This window comes from Petromyzon marinus, chromosome 41 (genome assembly GCF_048934315.1).
Source record: "Petromyzon marinus isolate PM22_M1 ecotype Great Lakes invasive population chromosome 41, UKy_Petmar_22M1.pri1.0, whole genome shotgun sequence".
In the NCBI taxonomy this organism is placed as follows: domain Eukaryota; kingdom Metazoa; phylum Chordata; class Hyperoartia; order Petromyzontiformes; family Petromyzontidae; genus Petromyzon; species Petromyzon marinus.
In genome coordinates this window covers 8452148-8464474 of record NC_133707.1, presented here as the reverse complement: position 1 = coordinate 8464474, position 12327 = coordinate 8452148, and the positions used below count along the sequence as shown (strand labels likewise).

The 12327-nt window shown below is 48.6% G+C and overlaps 1 protein-coding gene across 5 annotated transcripts in view; it reads left to right on the top strand.

Annotated features, from left to right (window-relative positions):
- Positions 1 to 9422, top strand: part of LOC116951048 (protein FAM149B1-like) — a 61071-nt gene extending 51649 nt beyond the window's left edge. For all 5 annotated transcript variants that reach the window (XM_032969400.2, XM_032969399.2, XM_032969397.2 and 2 more), the window contains exons 11-15: positions 1739 to 1868; positions 3221 to 3352; positions 3487 to 3568; positions 3928 to 4065; positions 4823 to 9422. In XM_032969400.2, coding sequence (XP_032825291.1) covers positions 1739 to 1868; positions 3221 to 3352; positions 3487 to 3568; positions 3928 to 4065; positions 4823 to 4899 — 559 coding nt within the window. In that variant the 3' untranslated portion in view covers positions 4900 to 9422. The remainder of the gene's footprint in view (positions 1 to 1738; positions 1869 to 3220; positions 3353 to 3486; positions 3569 to 3927; positions 4066 to 4822) is intronic.
- Positions 9423 to 12327: the final 2905 nt, after the last annotated feature.

Below are 12327 nucleotides of genomic sequence, written 5' to 3'. Positions count from 1 at the left end.
CCATCTCGCTGCAACCACCTCTGCCGTACCTCATCCACATTTTCTGTTCGACACTGCTAGTTCCGCAGTCTTCTTCTAATCTCGTTGCAACCATTGCCGCCACTCATTCCTACTTCCCTACTACTGTGTCTCTTCCACAAACGTCTATCCAACCATTGCTGCCCCTAACATTCTAAGCACGCTGCAGCCATTGCCATCAACAATCATCGCATGAGATTCGAGCATTAGGGATTCAGCAATTGTTCAAAACAACCCAGTAAGTAAGGAAGAAAAGGGAGGAAAATAAGAAAATGAGACAGGCCTTTTGCTCAGCAGTGGGAAGTTCCCAGCTGACAGCCACAACTATCAACCACCCCTCTTCCACTCCGTCTACACAACACTGCAGGTCTCCCTTATCGCTTTGACAAAGTCTATACAATAATCTCCTTATCTCTTCCACATTGCCGATACATCACTGCAGCATGCAGTCATACGTACCGCTGCCACCAGCAATAGCAATTGTCCGGGAGCCTTTTTAAAGGGCGTAGTTGGGGTTTTTTTTCACGGAGGAAGGAAAGAGAGATTCCAATGGCTTAGGATTTTAGAGGTCAGCTGCTTGAATTTGAGGTTTTGATCAGCCATCAACCACCGAGTGACTGCTGGTTTATGGGAGTACCCATGAGCCTCGAGGCTTGTCCTGCAGTCGGAGTGTAGCATCCCGCCTAATGCAGCTCTGCAGAACCTGCTGCCGTTCCACATGTCCAGGAGTGGCCAGGCGTGAGATTTGTCTACCGTTTGGTTTGCCCGCCACGTGGGTTTAAGCGAAAGGAATGTTACGATGTTTTCGCCTGTAATGTTTAATTTTTGTCCTTTCGTTCTTATTCTTTTTGGTTGTATCATTAACATAGGTTGATCGGTAAACCTTGCAATGAGTCGTACATTCTCTGCATAGTTGAGAACCCCAAAAACAAGTGACCAGTGGTCGGTTTAAAAAAAAAAAACTTGAGTGAAAGTTTTCCATCGTATGCTGTGCAAATCTATGTAAACTAAAGATATTTTTTGCTTGCAGTGTTTTAGGTCGTTGGCATAATAATCTTACACAGGTTATTGTCCACCGTTCACACTTCATCGTCCATCATCATCATTGATGTATTATAACCTTGCTGATTTCATCCATCATTCATCCAGAACAGACCATAACGATGTATATTCCATCACCGTTATCTGTTATGTTCTTTATTATTATTATAAGCTGGTAATTATCTCTCGTTCACACATCATCATATCCTGCTCGTTATTCATCATTCACACGTCTGCATCATCATCATCATTACCATCAAGTCTTACATTTTCAAAGTGCTCACACTTGCCACAGCAAGACATGATCCCCCGTATAGCCTGAACAATCTGTTCGGGAAAGTGCAGTTAGCGAGCACCTATGAAAGCCGCCACGGCACAATAGGGTGGGTAGCCAGTACCACATCCGGCCACACCTTTGTCTCCCCGGTGGCAATGTTTACACACCACACTGGCTACTCATTTGAGGCCGAGTCGACCGTGGCGAGACCAAGGACCGATTCAAATAATCACCACTGGGGTTGGCCGTGACAGGGAATCGAACTCGGGACACCAGGTTCGTCATTGTCTTACCGCTCCCAACTACTGTCACAGCAATCGCACAACGCGCGCACACACGTTGGTTCTCGCGCGTGAAACAGCTGATTGGTGGGTGTGGGTGGGTGCATCTCTTCTACCACAGAGCGATGGGCGCTTCCGAGCGGCTGTCGACGCCACAGATGAGTGCTGTGCGCAACACGCTGCTGCCCCCCATCGGCTCGCCGGACCCCCACGAGAGCCAGCTCACAGTGCCGGGAGCGCGCGCTTCACAGGCGAGTCCAGGACAGCATTAAATCATCCAGGGTGAATGGTAGTAGCAACAGACACACAGAATGCGAAATTCGTATATAAATTAGGGATTAAAAACATTCATATTTACCATATGTGAAATGGGGGGTAGAGTCGCAGAATGTGTCATCTTGTGTGTGTGTACGAGCTTACAAGGCATGTAACAAATTCACCTCTCCAAAGATTTCATGAACAGTCACAATTAGGGCTCGCACAATATTCCTTCATTTTGTTTCATTTCTTAAGCAAGCCAGTGACCCTTGACGAGTGAGGAGCTGCTAATAAACAGAATAAGTTCGCACGGTAAAACGACTTGGATGCGCACGGTTAATCCGCAACCGAAATGGACCACCCCCACCGGTAATCGAGAGTTAACTCTACGTACATGCAAACAGATTGTCCTCTTATTATACACGGATACCCTGTTTAGCGCAGGGGATGCGTGCCTGGAAACGAGAGCCCTAGGTGAACCGGCGCTATACGGGGTCATTATAGGATAGACCTTATGGAGATGTGTTCCCGACATCGTAATTTATCACCTACGACCAACACATTAGAGGTTCATTGGGTTATTGGAACAATAATACAGATGATAAACATGATTTATAAATACTGTTAATGGTATAATCATTTTAAATAACAGAAACAGTGTACTCACCAGCGCATGGTGCGACCCCGAACTTGGCAAGCGCTGGGAGACAAGATGAGAGTTATGAGCGGGGAGATGGGCCAGGTTGTGGCTCATCCTCAGCTAGATCTAGAGCACGGTCCACAGCCACCTGATGCTCGCCCGCCTCAAGCCCGCCATAGCACTTGCAATTTTAACCTCCAGCACGATGCTTTTCCTTGTCGCTTCTGCAGCCCCTCCAAAACTGTCACCTGCACGGCTCTTGTCAGCCGTTATGGGTCAAAATTGTTGACCAAAACAGGAAAGCAGCAGTAAGAAAAAGACCACGGAGGGATAAACAAAACAGCTTGTGGGCGCTACTTGAACTGAACAGTCGAGGAAAGTGCTCATTAGCGGAGAGCGAACGCCGCGCTAACTCGAGTATGATATCGCTCGTTGGCTGAGGGCGGAGAGCGTAATAGGGCGCTAATACTGTGCAATATTTGGATGAGAGCTTATACCGCGCTAACTCAAGTACGGCTTTTCATCATTATTATTATTTTTATTTACTGTACGTAACGTATGTATTGTAATATATATATACTGTGTATGTATAGAACAAACAGCTCTAACGAATCGGCGCTGTACGGGGTAGCGCCCAACGGGATATGCGTGTACAGATATGAATGAACCATCATCGATCAATCGATCTTCCCGTGGCGTGCGCAGACCAAGGGCCGTCTGAGCATTAGCCGCGTGTCGAGCGCCGTCACGGACGACACGAGCCGCCGTCCGGTCCGGGACCGGCCCTCGCTCGTGCTGGAGCATCCATCGCGGCCCAACACCACGCACACCTTCCGGGTAATGCCCCGTGAGCACTGCAGACTGACAACCCCTGCCGGCTTCGGCTGGAAAATGACCGGCTCGTGCGCGGGACCCTACGCTTGCGTGCATTCGGGTTTGTTTAAACACGGGCCTGTCGCGTGCGCGTGCAGTCAGACATGCAGCTACGGAGGTCGCTGACACCCATGGAGTACAATAACGCCACACGCACTGGAAGAGCCTCCCTCGGATCAGGTATGGTCTCTGCCTGTTTGTGTGCGACCGTGTGGGGTCTTTTTTTTATGGGGCGCTGTGGGTGCAGTGTTTAGAGCACTCCTCAATTATCAGTCGCGGCCTGCATAAATGGCGAGTCATGTCTGAGCCAGTCCAGGGCTTCCCCTGGATCAATTCAACCTCGAGTTAGTACTTGGTATGGTGTGTAAACATCGGAACTGGGGAGACAGGGGGTTGGGCGTGGCGTTGCTCACCGACCCACTCGTGTGCCATGCTGGTCGTTGTAGGCGCTCGCTGGCAGCACTTGCCGCAACAGTCTGTTAAAGACAACAATGGGGGATCTTTGTCTTTGTGAGCACTCGCTGCCTCCCATCCCACAGACTCGCTGAAGATCCGCGTGACCGGGATCGGGCTGAGCAGCGCCGGGTACCAGCTGGACCCGTTCTCACTGCACGCACTCGGCCACTCGCCTCTGGAGGACGATGAGGACCACCCCCCCGCGTACCACCCGAGCTGGGGTCAGTGCCCAGGGAGTACAGTGTCTGTGTGTGCATCCTCGCTTTCCAACGTGCGACTCTGGTCATCCAGAACAGACCTTAACAACGCAATGCCCGATCCACAAATACGAAGGCGATATCACAGCGATGCTCTCCGCTGCTCCTGACGCGGTTATCCGGCTTGACCACCTGAATGTGAAATTGCAGTTATTGCTCTGCATCTACATCAGCCATACGAAGGAAGAAGACCGTGGCTCTTTAGGGCCCCCTTGTGGCCACCTTGGATATCGATAGTAAGGCTACGATTTTGACGAGGTGATTTTTATGGAGGTGGAAAAATTCTACTTTTTGTAGGCTCTCACCTGCTCATATTAAGGACCTTGATCTGGACTGGATCATCTTCTTGCTTATGGCTGCATGAATCTCTTATAAGTCTATATACATATTATAGTTATCCAGGTAATAGCTTCAATGCCTCGGTTAAGTGTTCACTCACATTGGTCCACGGTGTGGTCGATGGTCTGGTTGGTGTTGGTGCAATTGCGCCCAGGTTTTCTTTGAATTTCCAGTTGATGATTTTCGTAGTGGGCGGTTCTTCCGTAAGACGTGCGGATTATATTTTCAATGTGGACCATTGTAATCGAGGGAGATTAAATCCTGAAGGTTCTTTAGCGGTGGGATCGGCGATCAGGCGGTTGATCGGGATTGGTAAGCGGTAATTAAAAAAATACAACCGATATAATGGAAAACAAATGACCGCCATTATTCTTGTTTGCAGGTGCTGAATCCCACTTGCATCACAAGCCACAGAGTCGCAGCAGCAATGGCAAGAAGCGTTTCCCCATGGCGCTATAGCTCATGGGATGCAGAGGATGGTTGGGCAGCTTTTTCGTCACCCTCACTGCAGCCCGCGTCGGTGTCAGCGCAGCGCTGGCCAGGCGGGCGAGCCTCCGGTTATGCTGGACCACGCTCTGCCGGCCAGACACAGCGCACCTCGACACCCGTCTCCAGCTCGCCGTGGAGGAACTACGGCGTCTCCAATGCTGCGTGAGAGCGCCATGCTGCTGCGTAGGTTTTTTCGCGGTTGCGCTCTATAGCTCTCCGATGTCGTTTTCATGTCGTTCGGAACGATGTCCGACGTTTCGCTCCATGTGCCGGGAGACACTTGGGGAACTGAAAAAGCCGTGGTCGCTCGTAACCAAATAATCTTTCTTGGCGCGCGGAGCGAAACGTCGGACATGAAGCCGAACGACACGCGCGGGTACAACCCGAAAAGCCATCGGAGCGATTGACCGGGAGCTGCATCGTGCGTTTGCCACCAGCGAGATGCGCGTCCCGTAAACGCATATGTCCGGGTACCTTCAATGCAATTCTCTACTCGTTTAATTTGTGCGCACAAGAATTCTGCAGAGACCACATCCGTGTGGGCTCCCTGCAATCGGAGTCGACGTAAGTTGACATCACGGTTGTGTTCGTGAGATGGGGGCCTTTTGGCCAAAGTGCAGGGATCAGTCATGCGCAACTAAGCATGGTGAGGCTTGATATACCCGCTCAAGAGTGCTCTCTCTTGAGACCGGCAGTGTCAGCGTTTTGGCTTCGCTACCCCAATGCGTGGGCGAGTGGCTCTCTGAAATGTCAACAAAGTCACCCGCTGTCGTGAGGTTTCGAGTATTTATCTTTTTAAAATCCCGTCTCCTGTTCGCAGTATCCTCTCTGCAAACGTATTTTATTTTCAACACTGTTTTCAATCGCAAAAGTACATTTCCTGCTTTATTAACCAAAGCAGTGAAATAGCAAACTCAAGATTCGTATAAAATCTCTAAATATGACCATCACATCCAGTGTATGACGCACATAACAGTAACCTAAACAATTACCCCCAGTACGATACACATGTGGGTGCCATACATTATTTTATTTTATCAGAAATGGGAAAACATTTATGTGTGTTATACACAGGAGCGTATTATACGCAGCCAACTTAACAGTGTGGAGCTATTGCTTTTAATATTCAGCACAGGAACTTATTCGTTATTACTGTCATATATTATATTTTTTAACGTCTTTGTCAGATGAGACCATAAACTGTAATTGTTTTTACTCAGGGACAACTTCAGCACAGGAAATTGGTCCACGTAGGGTACCCGAATAAGCCTTGCATCACTTCGGTGCTATCACAGCTCTGTGTAGGATTGGACTGTATAGCCCAAGGAGGTTGCAAACAATATTATTGCCACGTGTTTGAAAATGTAGGCGCAATTTAAAAATGCGGAATGAGCAGATGACCGGAGGGTCCGGATTCACGATACAGCATTCTAGCATAGCGCTTGACTTTCAGGGTTCAGGAGTCTGTGTGCATTGATGGAGCAGCAATGTTTGAAACTGTCAGTGCTTGCATTGGCTATGAGGCTCATTCAAGAAATCTGTGCATTGATGTACGTAGCTGTACTGCTGGGGCGATAAATACAGCATGAATTTAAAATCTGAGACACGGTTGCATGAAGACGCTTTACATATCCAAATCGTATTGTTGTGAGGTACAAATTCGCGTAATTGCTGACGGTTTAGATTCCTCCCCCTCGACGTGTCGTCACAGTCCAACTCGTATGATTTATTGAGCGTCTCCTCCCTTGTTGTTTGTGGTAAGCTTCATGGTTCAGGGCATCATTCCGCGTTTTCCTTCTTTGTCTCAGGGCTGAGAATATTTCAGGGCAGTCGACCGATCGCATATTTACCCCCCCTCACCAAGACCGGAGCACTAGCAGGTGCTGTCCGTTATAAACCGTGCACGCCGGTGCACTTTGTAACGAGGGTTGCTGCGATATCATTTTTGAGGGTCCGATAGGAAACAATATTCAATCTCACGATATGACGATTGTTGCGATATCGGTTTCCCCATTCCATTTGTAATTCACTTTTGTACTGTTTATGTCCTTTGCTGAATTTACGGTCCGAATAAAGATGACTTAATAGTTCAACTGCAGTTTGCTCAACATGAGCCTGTAAATAAATGTTAGAGTTATTGCAGCTTTGCAGTATGTATGCTTATAATGTACATGCTGTTAGTTATAACAGAAATACATGTGTAATTGTATCAACTCCAAAAATCGAGGTCATATAATCACCATGTCCTCAGTTACTCTGGAAACATTTAGCAAACCTCAAGTTTTTTTTTTAAATGGGTCATAGCTATTCATTTAGAAATTTATTTTTTTCAGCTGTTTTGTTATTTCAGAGAAAACGATTGCAATAAAAGTAAAATATATTATAAAATAAAATTAACAATAGCACGGTATTTTTTAGAACGTGTGATGCGATTATCGTGACCCATATAGTATCGCCATATCGTCGCAAGCCTACTTTTTTTACACAAAGCAGCTGTTACCACTTCCAAAATAGTCGGATTAAACCGGTGGCTAGCATCTGGTAGCGCATTGTTTCCTAACCTTGGGGTTGAAGATCCCGTACACCCCATTTATTGCGGTCAGCAGGATTGTATAGTCCTCAATATATGACTAACAGAACAGTTTTACGACTTCTAGATTTAAAGCTTTCGTGACTGCTAGGATCCATACTCTTTGGTTCTAAAATAAAATAACACTCCAGCGCTGTCCTCCAGACAGTCTCGTTCCTTCACCTGATGAAGGCCGCTTGTGTTGTGGCCGAAACGTCGTGATTTTTTGTTATTTTATTTTCACCTACGTGACTTTACCCAATAGAACCAAAGAGTATGTGTTTACGACTTATTTCAACGAATGAAACCAGAGCCCTATCAACGTGAAACGTTGGGCCAATATTTGTTCAAACGATTCCAAGCACAGGGCAAATGCTGGACCCAACCTCTGCACCTTTTACTGGGCGAGTGGTTTCTCATCCTGCGCTTCGTCCGTGGCTTCGTGTTCAACGACTGCGTGCATCGCGCGAACGGCCGCCGTGTTGTGGAGTGCGGGGAGCAACTCTGTCGTTTAACCCCTGGTTGGGTCAATGGGGTTGTACATAAATGTTTTATTTTAAGTGGCACGTGTGGTGTGTGCCCCATCTCAGGTGTAGATTTTGACTCATAATTGACTCGCCAGTCTCCTGTTTGAACACTGTCCGTTAAAACTGTCTGTGTCAACCCGCGCACAGCTTTCACATTTGAAAGCAAAATGTTTAGTGTCCCGAGAGTCACATTTTATAGCAGATTCTTTATTCGTGTACGGGAGACTTGGGCACGTTATTGTACAATGGTGTATATGAATCTTCTTGCACATACGTACGCGAGTGTGCCTGTTTATGTGTATGGGAAACGGTGGTACACAGGTTAGCGCACTGTCCCACAAATATAACCCCCTAAGTTTTAATTCCTGTCCACGGCTGACATCAATGGACAGTGATATCTGAGCTGATCCAGGGCCTCCCCGAGGTCAACGCCACCTTAGATGATTAGCTGGCGCAGTGTGTAAACATCAGCATTGGGAAAACAAAGGTGGATAGGCATGGTACTGGCCACACCATTCCTTTGTACGCCGATCTTTATAGATGCTCACCAACAGCACTTACCCCAACAGTCTATACGAGGGAAACTATGTCTATGTGTGAGTGTATGTATGAATGTGTCGTGCCTGATGAAAGATGGTATGTTGGTTAGAACACTGCCCCATGGGCCCAGCTACCCAGGTTCAGTTGGGAAGTTCTGTTCATAACAGGAAATGTGGTTTCTCTGCCTAGCAAGAGATACCCGAGGTCATCTTCGCCTGTTTTTAGTACCTGGCACATCAAACAAATCCAGTGCTGCGTTGGGGCCGTGCTTTTACCATCAACATTTTTTTACTGGCCAAAATAGGTGCTCGCTAACAGCACTTGCCAGTCAAACCAGGTGCACGAGGGGGGTTTTTGTTTGTACCTGATCATGTTTATTTTGAAGTTGCCAAAGATATGTTGTAATGTCACGTAAAACAAAATGTTATGAAATTCAGGACCGGAATTTAACATTGTTTCATATCTTTTGATTGTTGCCATATTTACTGAGGCATGCAGTGATGCGTCGATTTAGAAGTTAAAAACGATGCTTGCGCGCTCTTGCGTGTGAGAAACGATTTGTGTTTGGTTGACTCGTCTTGTACGTCACGAGTTCACGTCATCCCCTGCATCCGTTCGAGACACTTGGTGCACCAAAATTTCATGACACCACAATATATATAAAAAAGAACATTATTGAATCGTAAACATTTTCAAATTTCGAGTGGTACGCGTATTGAACCTCCGTTAAAAGTGTCTTATTGTTATGTTGAACCACCGAAGAAAAGATGCAATTCTACTCTCAACAACAGGAATGCTTCATGTCTTGAATTTTGTAATAAATAAATGTTGGCTTTATTGGGTCAATTTCACCCGTTTCTTATAATTGTATATGTGATGTATTGCCGTTATTAATGGTCTGGGGACAGGGGCGGAGCCAGGATTTTTACTTTGGGGGGGCTGACTTCAATATTCTGAGATATCCAGTGTTTATGTTTTCCAATAGGCGCCACAAATGTATAAAACAAATTTTATTTGGATTTGAACGCGGAGTTTATTAATAGGTCGGAGCCGCTGATGTGGCTAATAAGTTCGATAAGTTTGAAAGGCTGCCATTCAAGCAGCCTGCAGGGCAGCACAAGGTGGCAGCCTGCAGCATTTTGCAGCAGCCGGATATCCGCGACTGGGGTCTTTTTTATGTTCATGCAAAAAAACGACTTATAATTCTCTATAGATGGGGACATTTCCTGGCTGGTAAAGTCTGTTAACCAATAAAGTGCATTATTAAGTCACATTGACAATCTGCTTTGTATCGCAACTTAGTCAACTCTAGATTATCCGGGTCAATTGAACAAAGAAGTTAAGCATTTAGGCCAAACACAATTATTGTTGTTTACCTCCTTGGAACGTGGGGTGACCATTTAACACATTCCTGCGGGGGGAGCTGGTAAGAACGTTGGGTTGCTCGGTCAATGGCCAGGGTCAACGGCGGCGTGGTATATTCCGCAAATATGCCCGACTGTGAGGGTGGGCACAAGCCGGCGTGAGTAGGTTAAACGTTGAGTTTTATAAGGGCACCACGGGGTGACCAGCCCCTCCCACCCCCCACCCAGCCCCTCCCCACCCAGCCCCTCCCCACCCCTCCCACCCCCCACCCAGCCCCTCCCCACCCCTCCCACCCCCCACCCAGCCCCTCCCCACCCCTCCCACCCCCCACCCAGCCCCTCCCCACCCCTCCCACCCCCCACGCAGCCCCTCCCCACCCCTCCCACCCCCCACCCAGCCCCTCCCCACCCCTCCCACCCCCCACCCAGCCCCTCCCCACCCCACCCAGCCCCTCCCCACCCCTCCCACCCCCCACCCAGCCCCTCCCCACCCCTCCCACCCAGCCCCTCCCCACCCCTCCCACCCCCCACCCAGCCCCTCCCCACCCCACCCCTCCCACCCCCCACCCAGCCCCTCCCACCCCCCACTCAGCCCCTCCCCACCCCTACCACCCCCCACCCCTCCCACCCCCCACCCAGCCCCTCCCCACCCCTCCCACCCACAACCCAGCCCCTCCCCACCCCTCCCACCCCCCACCCAGCCCCTCCCCACCCCTCCCACCCCCCACCCAGCCCCTCCCCACTCAGCCCCTCCCTCCCCACCCAGCCCCTCCCTCCCCACCCAGCCCCTCCCTCCCCACCCAGCCCCTCCCTCCCCACCCAGCCCCTCCCTCCCCACCCAGCCCCTCCCTCCCCACCCAGCCCCACCCTCCCCACCCAGCCCCACCCTCCCCACCCAGCCCCACCCTCCCCACCCAGCCCCACCCTCCCCACCCAGCCCCACCCTCCCCACCCTCCCCACCCAGCCCCACCCTCCCCACCCAGCCCCACCATCCCCACCCAGCCCCACCATCCCCACCCAGCCCCACCATCCCCACCCAGCCCCACCATCCCCACTCAGCCCCACCCTCCCCACCCAGCCCCACCCTCCCCACCCAGCCCCACCCTCCCCACCCAGCCCCACCCAGCCCCACCCAGCCCCACCCTCCCCACCCAGCCCCACCCAGCCCCACCCTCCCCACCCCTCCCAGCCCCACCCCTCCCAGCCCCACCCCTCCCATTTTTGGATGCACAACGGACGGACACAATCCCGTGGGCTGGTGTAACCAGGAGGTTCCTATCAGTAAGATGTCTTTTTTTTATTGCTGCACGTAATCAATCGGTGCATAAGTTCAAAAACATAATTGTTTTGCAAACACGCTTAAACTGCAAATGATGATGGGAGTTTACGATTAGAACGTCGTTCTACTCATTGCACAATGGAATACCCTTTGCATGCCCAACCATTCGCTTTCAGCGTTTACTTTTTCAACATGTATGCAGCTCTGACATTTTAATATGCATTGATATTGAATATAAGCCCTCATCATTTATTAAAGCACGCGTCAGTGTCTCGCCATTCGCCACAGCTGGTGCAACACTCCTACATTTCCCCAATCATCTGTTCAACGGGAATGCGTTCCGCTGCACATGCACGTCGATTGGCAGCAATGGAAACCATGGGATGTGGGCACGAAAAGTTGCAATTGAGAAATGTTGGCACGTTAGACCAGGTTTATATTTAAAGCCAACATGGATCATCTCATTGTGGTTCAACATCCCATTTGACACTCACGTTCTGTTACACATGGCCTTGCATATGATCTGTACATGCTTGTTGTTATATGTACAAGTACTTAGTCGTTTTCGTTCGAAAAATATCAAGTACAAAAAACTGCAATTTTGTAATTTGACAGAAATGAAAAATTATGTACATATGTGAATACAGATTGTACCTTTATATTTTATAGTTATGTTTAGCCTTCAATGTTAAAGGTAAAGTTACGTCTTTGGTATAATAAACAATGTTAGCTACACGATTGTGTTGTATTTTTCAACTCGCTTAAATTCGATTTAGCAGAATTGCAGGTGGATTGTTCCATCGTAGGGCCACGAGTGGCGGTATTTTAGAGGCCTTCATATACCAGTGAAATTCTTAATCAATCCCTTTTATTATTTAACATTATGGCAAGTTGTTTTTGGCAAGTTTGGATTCACAGAACGTGTATTATTTGCAGGCTCCATTCTGTTGAATAACATAAAGTAACCGATTGCAGGGACATGCATACACTCTAAACATAAGTGCAAGTTTATTATTACTAGAGAGTAGTTTAAAATGGTACCTATGCTCATTTTGAAAATGACCAGTGCCTGAATATCACTGCCACGTTCCCACCAAAAAATAAATTTGCAACATTAA